Source organism: Anabas testudineus, chromosome 14, assembly GCF_900324465.2.
Source record: "Anabas testudineus chromosome 14, fAnaTes1.2, whole genome shotgun sequence".
Taxonomy (NCBI): domain Eukaryota; kingdom Metazoa; phylum Chordata; class Actinopteri; order Anabantiformes; family Anabantidae; genus Anabas; species Anabas testudineus.
Window position 1 is genome coordinate 14,404,916 of NC_046623.1, and position 14,260 is coordinate 14,419,175.

At 35.4% G+C, this 14,260-nt stretch overlaps 4 protein-coding genes and 1 pseudogene across 4 annotated transcripts; all 5 read left to right on the forward strand.

Annotated features, from left to right (window-relative positions):
- Positions 1-1,204: 1,204 nt before the first annotated feature.
- On the forward strand, positions 1,205-2,206 carry LOC113171136 (olfactory receptor 1-like). The gene has a single exon (XM_026373520.1). It carries the CDS (start codon positions 1,205-1,207, stop codon positions 2,204-2,206), a length of 1,002 nt encoding a protein of 333 aa, XP_026229305.1.
- A 1,502-nt stretch (positions 2,207-3,708) lies between these two features.
- On the forward strand, positions 3,709-4,705 carry LOC113171137 (annotated as a pseudogene).
- Positions 4,706-6,792: 2,087 nt separating this feature from the next.
- Positions 6,793-8,830, forward strand: LOC113171141 (olfactory receptor 146-like). The gene is made up of 2 exons (XM_026373523.1): positions 6,793-7,699; positions 8,715-8,830. The coding sequence occupies exons 1-2, from the start codon at positions 6,793-6,795 to the stop codon at positions 8,828-8,830; spliced, it is 1,023 nt and encodes a 340-aa protein (XP_026229308.1).
- Positions 8,831-10,714: 1,884 nt separating this feature from the next.
- LOC113171143 (olfactory receptor 146-like) lies at positions 10,715-11,710 on the forward strand. The gene has a single exon (XM_026373526.1). The coding sequence runs from the start codon at positions 10,715-10,717 to the stop codon at positions 11,708-11,710; it is 996 nt and encodes a 331-aa protein (XP_026229311.1).
- Positions 11,711-12,697: 987 nt separating this feature from the next.
- LOC113171144 (olfactory receptor 1-like) lies at positions 12,698-13,693 on the forward strand. The gene has a single exon (XM_026373527.1). It carries the CDS (start codon positions 12,698-12,700, stop codon positions 13,691-13,693), a length of 996 nt encoding a protein of 331 aa, XP_026229312.1.
- Positions 13,694-14,260: the final 567 nt, after the last annotated feature.

The following is a 14,260-nucleotide window of genomic DNA, read 5'->3' on the forward strand; positions in this document are numbered from 1 at the left end:
AGCTTCCTTCCATTCAACACCTGTACCGGTCCAGACTCAGAAAATGGGCTGTCAGTATCACTGCTGACCCCACACACCCTGCACACAAACTGTTCAAGCTCCTCCCCTCTGGCAGGCGCCACAAAGCTATAGCCACCAGAACCACCAGACACAGAGTCAGCTTCTTCCCCCAAGCTGTCTCTGAGCTGAACTGTCCAATCCCATAATGCAAGGACTCAAGTGCAATAACCTCATGTAACATAGCAAACAGTGTATTATGTAAAATTGCAACTATGTATGTAAATGATTTTAATGTTTCGTGCAATCAGAGAGTACAAAAGACGGAGTCAGACCACATCCAATTCCTTGCTTGTCTTGTGCAAACTTAGCCTATAAAGCTGATTCTGATTTTGAATTTGTAAGACCTCACTCGTACTTAGACTGCTTTCCTGTAGATCATGCTGAGTTAATTTCCATCATTAATAAATCTAAACTATCAACATGTCCCTTAGACCCTTAGACCTACTATTTACCTTTGATCAGCATGTCCACACTAGAACAGATCAATCTGTCTATACTAACAGGCTACGTACCACAGGCTTTTAAGGTTTCTGTAGTGAAACCTTTACTCAAAAAGCCTATTCTTGACTAAAGGGTTTGTTTGTCGAAACTGTTCAGTCACTACTAGGGTGAACAGCCTTTTAAAGTCGCTCAGTCTTCTTGCACTTTACACCTCTTTTGCATCTGAAGAACATCATGTGGTGCTCTGATGTAGATCAGAACTCTAAGAACATGAAAGAAAACACTCAGTCTTACCAAGTATGGGTCTAGTGTGTTGTGGCTTTGTCAATACATTATTTACATTGAGATAAAAAGTACAGTGTGAAAGCAAGAAGGACCTGCATTTCACTACCAGTACAGACTTCAGAGTTAGTGAATATTTGCAATGTGTTAGATGACATAAACTAAAATTAATCTAAATATTGAGACACCCACACACTAATTAAGGTTCATATGATACAGCCTCCTGCATTTCGTCTATCCCACAATGAAAGAGATGGAATATAAATAACAGGTCTCTCATAGTGCCATTTTCTTCAGGGAACTGAACATTTGAGTACTGAGGTGAGTTTTGTAGGAACATATATAATAACTCAGACATGGTCTTCATTGTTATACACTGTGACTTTTTCTTCTTTTACATCTAGGAAAATAAATATTTGTAATGGGTCAACAAAACAAAGCTTCTACCATATTGAATGCTACATTTGTTCGACCTGCATCTTTTTATCTTAATGGGTTTTCAAACATCCCTCATGAAAAATATTATTATGTCTTTTTGTGCTTCATCTATATCATGACAGTTCTTGGGAATAGTTTCCTAATCACATTGATTTACCTGGTCAAGACTCTTCATACTCCTAAATACATGATTGTGTTTAACCTGGCTTTGACAGATTTGTGTGGGAGCACTGCTCTCATCCCCAAAGTCTTGGACACATTTTTGTTTGACAGGAGATACATTGTCTATGAAGCTTGTTTGAGTTATATGTTCTTTGTTTGGTTCTTTGCATTTGTGCAGTCATGGACACTTGTCACTATGGCTTATGACAGGATTATTGCAATTTGCTTTCCTTTGAGGTACCATAATATCATAACTAAATCAGCTGTTGCATCCATTCTTCTCTTTATGTGGGTTTTTTCATTGAGTCTCTTAGCAGCTGCTGTTGGGCTAATCGATCGCCTCTCCTTCTGTGGATCTTCAGTGGTACAAAGCTTTTTCTGTGATCATGGACCAGTATATTATCTGGCCTGTAATGACACATCTTTAAATGACACAATGGCATATATTGTTTTTGTGGTAATTATGATCATTCCACTAGTATTGATAGCACTGACATATGTTTCTATTGCCATATCACTGAGCAGGATTGCATCAGGAGTCGAACGACTCAAAGCATTGAAAACTTGTACTTCTCACTTGATTCTTGTGGCTATTTTCTTCCTACCACTTGTGGGCACTAACATAGCTGCAGTAATCTCCTACATCCATCCTAATGCCAGGATCTTTAACTCTACTTTAACACACACCATACCAGCTCTGCTCAATCCTATAATTTACTCTTTAAAGACAGAAGAAGTGCTGAACTCTATCAGAAAACTTTCTAAAAACCATAAAAAAAGGCTAAGGAATAAAACATTTTGTGAAAAGCTTCCCTCCTTATGATTTCGATATTGACACAATTAAATATGTTTTACATATTTTTAAAATAATATAGTACGTACTACAGTATTCAAATTGTGTTTAGTGTTATCTTGTCATTGATTGTGTTTTGTTATTGTAGCAGCTTTTCACTGATTGATCTGGTCAATGGAAATCAGAGATATATTGTAACTGTGCACAGCTTAAGACAGCATGTTTTGGGAATAATATATCTTTTTGCTCTAATAAATCTATCTATCTATCTATCTATCTATCTATCTATCTATCTATCTATCTATCTATCTATCTATCTATCTATCTATCCATCTATCTATCTATCTATCTATCTATCTATGATTTAAGTGTAAGTGTGATTAAAAAAATACAGAATGTTATATATGTTATATTTATTAATTCACAATGGATGTACAGTAATTCTGTTTTGTTTATATGCATTTCCAAATCTGGTAAATTGCACAATAATAACAAAATATAATTAAAATAATTATTGGAATAAAAATGCAATACATGTATACATACAGTTTGCATCTCTTTTCAGATCATGGCAATTGCTCAACAGCATACACTTACTAGTGATAGTTCTACTATATGTTTATATTCATTAAGTACCTGAAATTAGGGAAAAAAAATCATTGAAACTTTTTGCCCAGAAACTTGCAAGTTGTTGAATAATTTAAATTAATGTGCTTTTAAGAAGCTACAATTATCACAAATATTTGCATATACATTGAAAATTAACATATCACTTAAATGTACACACTCAGTGTATTTTGTGAACCAAAATATCTCTTCCACCAAAATGATCTAACCTTGCAGTACAACATTAAGATTTAGGCAGCTACAGAATTAGCTTATAATCAGTGTCTTAATAGAGAACATCTAATAATCATTTAAAACACAATCTCTGTATTTAAACCACAGTCTTCTCTGAAAATCACAAACTTTCTCAAAGTCTAACTATACAGATTTTCTTGCTGAACCCAAAAAACATGCACCACATCTCCCTCCTTGGAACTTCTTTTCTATTAACAAATGTAGTGTTTCTTTTATTCAAAATACATGTTGTATCACAACATAATTAATTAATAATATTAATACTTTGCTTAATAACCTTATTATAATGTGATTATGTTTATTACAAAATCACAGTTGTGGTTGCAGTTTTAGTTGCACAGAAATGTAATTTTCAGGTGGAACATGCTAAATTAAGATGATGAACCTGTTAAACTTTACAATTACTGAACATCAGTGGAGAATGTTGTTAGCATTTAGATCAAACTGTTCAGTCACTGTAGCTGTGTTGCATCAAAAAACATCATGTGATGTCCCACAATGAAAGAGATACAATATAAATAACAGGTCTCTCATAGTACAAATTTCTTCAGGGAACTGAACAACTGAGTTCTGAGGTGAGTTTAGTGTTTCTTATCAATCAACCATGTAACCCATTAGTATTTACTGTAATGTTTTTTTTCCATTTACTTCTTGGGAAACAGATATCCGTAATGGGCGAAGAAATCAAAGTTGCTAACAAAATAAATGCTACATTTGTTCGCCCTGCAACCTTCTATCTTAATGGGTTTTCAAACATCCCTTATACAAAGTTTTATTATGTCTTTTTGTGCTTCATCTATATTGTGACAGTTCTTGGTAATAGTTTCCTAATGTCAGTGATTTACTTGGTCAAGACTCTTCATACTCCTAAATACATGATTGTGTTTAACCTGGCTTTGACAGATTTGTGTGGGAGCACTGCTCTCATTCCCAAAGTCTTGGACACATTTTTGTTTGACAGGAGATACATTGTCTATGAAGCTTGTTTAAGTTATATGTTCTTTGTTTGGTTCTTTGCATTTGTGCAGTCATGGACACTTGTTACCATGTCTTATGACAGGTTGATAGCAATTTGCTTTCCCTTTGAGGTACCATAATATTGTAACTAAAACAGCCATTGCTGTTATTTTGCTTTTTGTGTGGGTTTTTTCATTGAGTCTCTTAGCAGCTGCTGTTGGGCTAATCGATCGCCTTTCTTTCTGTGGATCTTTGGTGGTACAAAGTTTTTTCTGTGATCATGGACCAGTATATTATCTGGCCTGTAATGATACATCTTTAAATGACACAATTGCCGATCTCGTCATTATTATAGTCATGTTTCTTCCTCCAGTATTGATTGTATTGACATATGTTTGCATTGCCATAGCACTGAGCAGGATTGCATCAGGAGTAGAACGACTCAAAGCATTGAAAACTTGTACTTCTCACTTGATTCTTGTGGCTCTTTTCTTTCTACCACTTGTGGGCACCAACATAGCTGTAATTATTTCCTACATCCATCCTAATGCCAGGATCTTCAACTCTACTTTAACACACACCATACCAGCTCTGCTCAATCCGATTATATACTCTTTAAAGACAGAAGAAGTGCTGAACTCTATCAGAAAACTTTCTAAAAACAATAGGTTTAAGAACATAACGTTTTGCAAAACAATTCTCTCATTATGATTGCTTCATTGACTCATTAAAAAGCCTTGAAATAGCATAAATGTGTTATACATCATTTACAACAATGTAGTATGTACTACAGTATTACATTTAAATTGTGATTATTTAGTGGAATCTCATCATTGATTGTGTTCTCTTGTTGTAGTTGCATTTCATTGGACGATTTATGCCAGTTGAAGTCAGAGCTAAATTGTAACTGTACTGTAATATGTATATGTTAATAATAAAAATGCAAAAGTAATAAAAATAGTATATAATACTATATTTAATAATTTATAATGGCTATAGAGTACACATGTTTTGTTTATATGCATTTCCAAATCTGAGAATTGCACACTGACCACTTTTGAATGCATTAAAACAGTACAAACTATCATTTAAACAACATTTGTAATTAAAATGCAATAAATAAATAAAATCATGGAAATTGCACATCAAGATACACTCACTGGCCACTTCATTAGGCACACCAGAAAATGTAATCTAATCTATTACAGAAGCTCAGCTGTGAAATCTACTTTTAAAAGGCTATAATTTCTCAGTTTTTGTTTAAACTCTCAAGAGGGTAATAATTGTACTAGAATAACAATTCTTCATTAGAGGTTAGGGGTATCATACAGAGAAGCACGCATTGTTCAATAATTTCAGTGTGTTTTAGAAGAAAAAAAATCTGCCATTTTTACACAGGTCTAACAACAGCTGTCCAGTTGTCCAGACCTTCCATAAGCCTCAGCTGGAGTTTTTGCAAAATACCATATGTTAGCATAATACCATGCTAACCCAGTATATCTGTATAGAAACTACACAGTTCAGTTGTGTAGAAAATGTACTTTTTCAGCAATCAGAAATGCTATGGGGAACATAATTAAAACTTATTGATTTTATTTTATTAACATGAGTATATAGTTACACAATTCACAATTAACATAAAAAGTTACAAATACATTTATAATTAACATATAAATACAATAAACACAAGCAGTGTTTTTCTGACTACCAAAATATCTGACCTACAACATCACATTTTTCTTTTCCACCAAAATGATCAAACTTTGCAGTACAACATCCAGGTTTGTGACTGGATTTAGAGAGTTACAGCATTAACTTAAGATCAGTGAAAATTTCTGGTCTGTGATCATAGAGAACATCAAATAGTCATTTGAAACACAACATTTGTATATAAAGCCCAATCTTTCTCTAATCCTGGCCAAACTGCTTTTCTTGCCAAACCCAAACAACATCCACCACAAGCACCCCTTTTGCATCTTCTTTTCTATTAATAAATGTATTGTTTCTATCATTAAAAAAATATTACAACATAATAAATTAATAATATTATTACTTTTAATGATAACCTGAATATAATATGATTAGCGTTGTTACAACAACACAGTCATGGTTGCAGTTTAGTTACATAGAAATGTAATTGTCAGGGTTGAACATGCCAAATAAGGATGGTGGACCTGTAAGACTTTACAATTGTTGAACATCAGCATACCATAGTCATTTAAATCAAACTGTTCAGGCACTGTTAGTGTGACTGATTAGACTTTCAGTCTTGTTGCCCTTTTCAGCACTATTACATCAAAATAACATCATGTCAAGCTCTGTATTTGGGTAGATCAGAATTCTGGTAACGAAGAAAGAAGCTCAGACTCAGATAGGTCTGAATAAGTCTGGATCAAGCTAGTGTGGAATTGATTTGTCAGTACATGAAACATTACATTAAGTTAAAGAAAGTACAGCGTGAAAGGGAACAGAACCTGCATTTGACTACCTCTATAGCCTTAGGGTTTGGTGAAAAGTTTCTGGTGACGTGGACGTAACCAAACCTTTTACAATTATCAAGACAACCACACACTAATTAATGGCCGTGTGTCACAACTTCCTGCATTTCTGCTGCCCCACAATGAAAGAGATATAATATAAATAGCAGGTCTCTCATAGTACAATTTTCTTCAGGGAACTGAACACTTGTGTTCTGAGGTGAGTTTGTTAACAACATGTCTTATCACTCAGCCATGTAATCCATTATTATTTACTGTAATGTTCTTTTCCTTTTACATTTAGGGAAACAAATATTTGCAATGGGCCCAGCTGAACCTGTACTGAATGCCACATTTGTTCGACCTGCATCTTTCTATCTTAATGGGTTTTCAAATATCCCTTATACTAAGTATTACTATGTTTTTTTGTGCTTCATCTATATCACAACTGTTGTTGGGAATGGTTTTCTAATGTCAGTGATTTACCTGGTCAAGACTCTTCATACTCCTAAATACATGATTGTTTTTAGCCTGGCTTTGACAGATTTGTGTGGGAGCACTGCTCTCATTCCCAAAGTCTTGGACACCTTTTTGTTTGACAGGAGGTACATTGTCTATGAAGCTTGTTTGAGTTATATGTTCTTTGTTTGGTTCTTTGCATTTGTGCAGTCATGGACACTTGTTACCATGTCTTATGACAGGTTTATTGCCATTTGCCTCCCTTTGAGGTACCATAATATTGTAACTAAAACAGCCATTGCTACTATTTTGCTTGTTGTGTGGGTTTTTTCATTGAGTCTCTTAACAGCTGCTGTTGGGCTACTTGATCGCCTCTCCTTCTGTGGATCTTTGGTGATACAAAGTTTTTTCTGTGATCATGGACCAGTATATTATCTGGCCTGTAATGACACATCTTTAAATACCACAATTGCAAGACTTATCATTATTGTAATCATGATCATTCCCCCAGTACTGATTGCACTGACTTATGTTGGCATTGCCATAGTGCTGAGCAGGATTGCATCAGGAGTAGAACGACTCAAAGCATTGAAAACCTGTACTTCTCACTTGATTCTTGTGGCTATTTTCTTCCTACCACTCCTGGGCACCAACTTAGCTGCGGTGACCTCCTATATCCATCCTAATGCCAGGATCATCAACTCTACTATGACACACACCATACCAGCTCTGCTCAATCCAATTATTTACTCTTTAAAGACAGAAGAAGTGCTGAACTCTATCAGAAAGCTTTCTAAAAACAATAGATGTAGCAGTTTACCCTTTTGGAGAAAGAAGACACTGTTATGATTGCTGTATTAACATATAAAAAAGTGTTAAAATAACATGACTGTGTTGTGGCAGATTTAACAATAAAGTAGTAAGTACTATAGTATTACTTTAAAATTGTTAATTACATGCTATCTTTTCCCTGACTCTATTTTTTGTTGTAGCAGCCTTTTACTGATTCACCTTTCAATTTGAAATGAGGTATATGTTGTAACTGGACACGATAAGACAAGATAATTTTCTTGCCTGGTACCAAACTTTTGATTAATGCATCTCCCAAATGACTAAAACTAAATGTAATATGAATGTTTTAGGTAAAAAGATACTGTTGTCTGCAACCATTGTTGTACAACACTTCATTAATCTATACATATAAATGAATAAAATATTACTAAATAGTATTATTTATCAGCTTAGAATGAGTCTACAGTACACACTTTTGTTTATGCATGTTTCCAATGCATATACTGTAAACACGTATACACTTAACGCTGCTTGGATGGTAGAAGCTCAGTGGCAGAGTTGTCTGTCGATTCTAGGGTTGGCGGTTCAAACCAGACTCCTACTGGCCACATGTTGAAATGTTACTGAACAAGACAGTGAAACTCGAAATTTCAGTTCCTTAAACACAGCTGCCTTTCCATGAGAATTTCCACAAAGGAAATAATAAAATATCAACTATTGAGTCTTGAAAATTTTACAATGACAAATTGGTGATGTTAATGGTGCTAATAGTTGATTTTTAGTAACCTTTACCAGTGCTTTTTCTGTACTATGATGTACTCTAAATCCTGACTGGTAATATTCATACAAATTATTCCTGCACAGGTGATCACATAATTGCTTAGTCTGAGGAGGCTTTTTGAGTAGAAATTTGACTCTAGCAACTTTAAAAGCCTGTGGTACGTTGCATGTTTGTAAAGATAGATTGATCTTTTCTGATATTGACGTGATGATCAAAGGTGAGGCATCTTTGAGGAGTTTTGTCAGAATAGGGTCTAAGAGATATAGTGATGGTTTAGATGAATTAGTTCCGGAAATTAATTCAGAATGGTCTATGGGGAGGAAATAGTGTAAGTATGAGTGTGGTCTTAGAAGTGAATATAGAGCTATTGCACATACAGGATCCATGCCATATGTAGGGAGGATTTAATCAATTTTTCTCTCATAGTTATGTTTTCATTTGTAAAGAATTTAATGAAATCATTGCTGCTGAGAGTTGAGGGGATACTAGGCTCAACAGAGCTATGACTCTTTGTCAGCCTGACTACAGTGCTGAAGAGGAACCTGGGGTTGTTCTTATTTACCTCTATTAATGGAGTAGTAATGTGGTTCTAGCTTTACTGAGGGCTTTTTTAGATAATATCAAGCTATCTTTCTAGCCTAGGCAAGATTCATCTAAATTAGGGGAACCCCGTCTCCTTTCCAGCTTAAGTGATCTGTGCTTTAAGCTAGGGATTTGTGAATTGTACCATGGAACTATCATCCTCTGATTCACTAGCTTCTTTTTCAGAGGAGCAGCAGTATTAAGTATAGTTGTGAGTGAGGCTGTGATACTATCAACAAGATAAAAGACTTGTGCTGGAGCAACGTTAACACTCCCCTGTGTTGACATGGCTCTGAAATAAAAGATGGAATCAGTTCCTTAAATTTGTCAACAGCATTTTCAGATGAAAATCTGCTGCAATGAATTTTATGCTTAGGTGAAGGAAAGTTTAGTATTGTAATTTCAAATGTAATTAAAAAATGATCAGTTAAAAGAGGGTTTTGGGGAAATATTATTAAATGATCACTTTCAACACTATATATCAGAAAAAGATCAGGGGGTATAATTAAAACATTTATTTACATTTGGGGTAAAACCAATGGAGTCTAATAGTGAATTAAATGCAGTTTTGAGGCAGTTATCATCAACTTCTACATGGATATTAAAGTCACCCACTAGACTTTATCTGCACTAAGAACTAAATCAGATAGAAAGTAAATTCAGGTGAAATTCAGAGTAAGGGACAGGAGGATGGTACACGATAACAAACTGTGTTTTTGTTTTCTTGTTTGTTTTTTATTTTTCCAGTTAGGATCAGACAGTCTAAGAATGAGGCTCTCAATTGAATTCAAATTCTGTTTAGGTCTGGGGTTGATTAGTAAGCTTGAGTGAAGGTTTGCTGCTACTCCTCCACCCCGAACCTGTGCTTCTAGGAACATAACAATTAATATGACTTGGGGGGGTTGACGCATTTAGACGGACATATTTATCCTGCTGCAACCAGGTTTCAGTAAGATAATATCGGTCTATTTTATAGTCACTTATACAATCATGTTGACAGGAGAGATCTGAAATTTAACAGTCCAAATTTGATTGTTTTCTTTTTATTTTGTTCTGTGAGAGTTGTCTTTAATTTTATGGGTTATAGGTTCTCATGAATCACTCCTCTTGGGTTGGTTTTTGATATGAATAATTTAGATGGTCAGGGAGCAGGCTCTGTCTCTTTGGGGTTTGGGTATTTTTTGGGGGGTGACTGCTGTAAGGAAGCTGCAGAGAGACGCGCAAGACTGTGTCTCTACATCCTGGGCTCCACTCTGAGATGTCAGGGTTTAGGTCTCCTAATAAATGTGCTTCTAATCAGCCCAGGTTTCTCCAAAATTTTCCAAGATTTCCAATTGTCCATGTAGCTCACGTCATTAACATCTATGATCCCCTGTTGTACAGAAGACGTAGACTAACTTAATCAACAGATCAAGAAGCCCACAGAGACACAGCTTCCTGCATTTCTGCTGCCCCACAATGAAAGAAATACAATATAAATAACAGGTCTCTCACAGTACAACTTTCTTTAGGGAACTGAACACTTGAGTCCTGAGGTGAGTTTAGTATTTCTTATCATTCAGCCATGTTATCTTTTATTATTTACTGTAATGTTTTATTCTTTTACATTTAGGAAAACAGATATTCATAATGGCTCAAGAAATCAAAGCTGCCAATATATTGAATGCCACATTTGTTCGCCCTGCAACCTTCTATCTTAATGGGTTTTCCAACATCCCTCATGCTAAGTATTACTATGTTTTTTTGTGCTTCATCTATATCATGACAGTTCTTGGGAATAGTTTCCTAATCACATTGATTTACCTGGTCAAGACACTTCATACTCCTAAATACATGATTGTGTTTAACCTGGCTTTGACAGATTTGTGTGGGAGCACTGCTCTCATTCCCAAAGTCTTAGACACCTTTTTGTTTGACAGGAGGTACATTGTCTATGAAGCTTGTTTAAGTTATATGTTCTTTGTTTGGTTCTTTGCATTTGTGCAGTCATGGACACTTGTCACCATGTCTTATGACAGGATTATTGCAATTTGCCTCCCTTTGAGGTACCATAATATCATAACTAAATCAGCTGTTGCATCCATTCTGCTCTTTGTGTGGGTTTTTTCATTGGCTTTTTTAGCAGTAGTTGTTGGGCTACTTAATCGCCTCTCCTTCTGTGGATCTTTGGTGGTAGAAAGCTTTTTCTGTGACCATGGACCTTTATATCATCTGGCTTGTAATGATACAACTGTAAATTATATAATTGCAAAACTTGTGATTATTATAATCATGTTTCTTCCTTTAATATTGATAGCATCTACATATGTTTGCATTGCCATAGCGCTGAGCAGGATTGCATCAGGAGTAGAACGACTCAAAGCATTGAAAACTTGTACTTCTCACTTGATTCTTGTGGCTCTTTTCTTCCTACCACTCGTGGGCACCAACATAGCTGCAATGACCTCCTACATCCATCCTAATGCCAGGATCTTCAACTCTACTATGACACACACCATACCAGCTCTGCTCAATCCGATTATATACTCTTTAAAAACAGAAGAAGTGCTGAAGTCTATCAGGAAACTCAATAAAAACAACAGGCTGAGGAAGAAAACATTTTGCACAAAGGTTTCCTCATTATAATTTCATGTACTGACACAATAAAAAGTGGTAAAATAGCACAAATGAGTCTGTATTTTACAATAAGTTCTAAGTACTACAGGATTATTTTTTTAAATGATGTTTATCATGCGGCATCTTATCATCCAACTATTTTTTGCTGTTTCACTATTCAACCTCAATGGGTGTGATTTATTAACCTCATATGAGATTGAGAGGAAGTAAAACTATAACAGGCTAAATAGGAGAGGCACCATTTTACTTCTTGTCAGTGCACAGGTGGAATGCCAGAATTCGTGATAGTGTGGGGGTACATTAGTTCACAGAGCATTGGTATTCTATATCTGTGAAAGGACATTAATGCTGAATCATATGTACAGGTTGTGGAGCAACATCTGCTGCCTCACAGACAACATCTTCTTCAGGGAAAACCTTGTTTGACCTTGCTGGAATGTTACAATGACAAAAAAAACACTTTTGTGGGGAATGTAACTGCATCTGATCTCACTTTCCATTAACAAATATAGTGCTTCTTCCATTCCATTCCATAAGCTAACATAGTGACATTAATGACTTTTAGTCTTGCTGCAATTAGACCACTGCTGCATCAAAGAACATCATGTGGTGCTCTATGTTAATATGGATCAGAAATCTGTTGAGTTAGTTTGGTGTGGCTTTATTGGTGCAGAGAATGGGGGGGAAGTATCTGTATATTATTTTTCTTTGTCTGTACAGACTTTAGGTGTGGTAAATATTTTCAGGTGACTAAAATTATGATGTGAACAAACATAAATAACAGATCAAGAAACCCACAGAGATATAGCTTCCTGCTGCCCCACGATGAAAGAGATACAATATAAATAACAGGTCTCTCACAGTACAACTTTCTTTAGGGAACTGAACACTTGAGTCCTGAGGTGAGTTTAGTATTTCTTATCATTCAGCCATGTTATCTTTTATTATTTACTGTGATGTTTTCTTCTTTCACGTTTAGGGAAACAGATATTCATAATGTCCCAAGAAAACAAAGCTTCCACCATATTGAATGCCACATTTGTTCGACCTGCATCTTTTTATCTTAATGGCTTTTCAAACATCCCTCATGAAAAATATTACTATGTTTTCTTGTGCTTCATTTATATGATGACAGTTCTTGGGAATAGTTTCCTAATGTCAGTGATTTACCTGGTCAAGACTCTTCATACTCCTAAATACATGATTGTGTTTAACCTGGCTTTGACAGATTTGTGTGGGAGCACTGCTCTCATCCCCAAAGTCTTGGACACCTTTTTGTTTGACAGGAGATACATTGTCTATGAAGCTTGTTTAAGTTATATGTTCTTTGTTTGGATCTTTGCATTTGTGCAGTCTTGGACAATTGTCACCATGTCTTATGACAGGTTTATTGCAATTTGCTTCCCTTTGAGGTACCATGATATCATAACTAAATCAGCTGTTGCATCCATTCTGCTTGTTGTGTGGGTTTTTTCATTGAGTCTCTTAGCAGCTGCTGCTGGGCTACTTGATCGCCTCTCCTTCTGTGGATCTTTGGTGATACAAAGCTTTTTCTGTGACCATGGACCTTTATATCGTCTGGCCTGTAATGACACATCTATAAATTACATGATTGCAATACTTGTTATAACTGTAATCATGATCATTCCTTTAGTAGTGATTGCACTGACATATGTTTGCATTGCCATAGCCCTGAGCAGGATTGCATCAGGAGTAGAACGACTCAAAGCATTGAAAACTTGTACTTCTCACCTGATTCTTGTGGCTCTTTTCTTTCTACCACTTGTGGGCACCAACGTAGCTGTGATTATCTCCTACATCCATCCTAATGCCAGAATCTTCAACTCTACTTTAACACACACCATACCAGCTCTGCTCAATCCTATAATTTACTCTTTAAAGACAGAAGAAGTGCTGAACTCTATCAGAAAACTCAATAAAAACAACAGGCTGAGGAACATAACCTTTTGCACAAAGATGTCCTCATTATAATTTCATGTACTGACACAATAAAAAATGTTAAAATAGCACAAATATATCTTTTTACAATAAAGTAGAAAGTACTACAGCCTTTTTTTAAATAATGTTTATCATTTGGCACCTTATCATTCACTGTTTTTTACTTTACAATTGCAAAAAACATTTTTGTGGGGAATGTAACTGCATTGTATCTCACTGTCCATTAATAAATATAGTGCTTCTTCCATTAAATAATATGTTGTATCGCAGTATAATTACAATATAATTACTTCTGTCGCAAAAGTTTAATAGTTGTTGCTACTTAGTTAAATAGAAACTTAGAATTCATTAGACAGAGCCAAACATGCTAAGATGGTGAACAAGTTAAACTTTACAACTGCTGAACATCAGTGAAACAGTTTTGTCATTCAGCACGGTAAAATGCTGCTGTTAGCATGAAAGTCAAGTTGCTGTTAGCGTAACTGTTGTTTTTTAGTCATGTTGCACTTTACACCTCTGCTCTATTAAAGAACACCATGTGATGCTCATATTATTATAGATCTAAAGAACAAGGGCACGATTTCAAAGCACTCACAGACT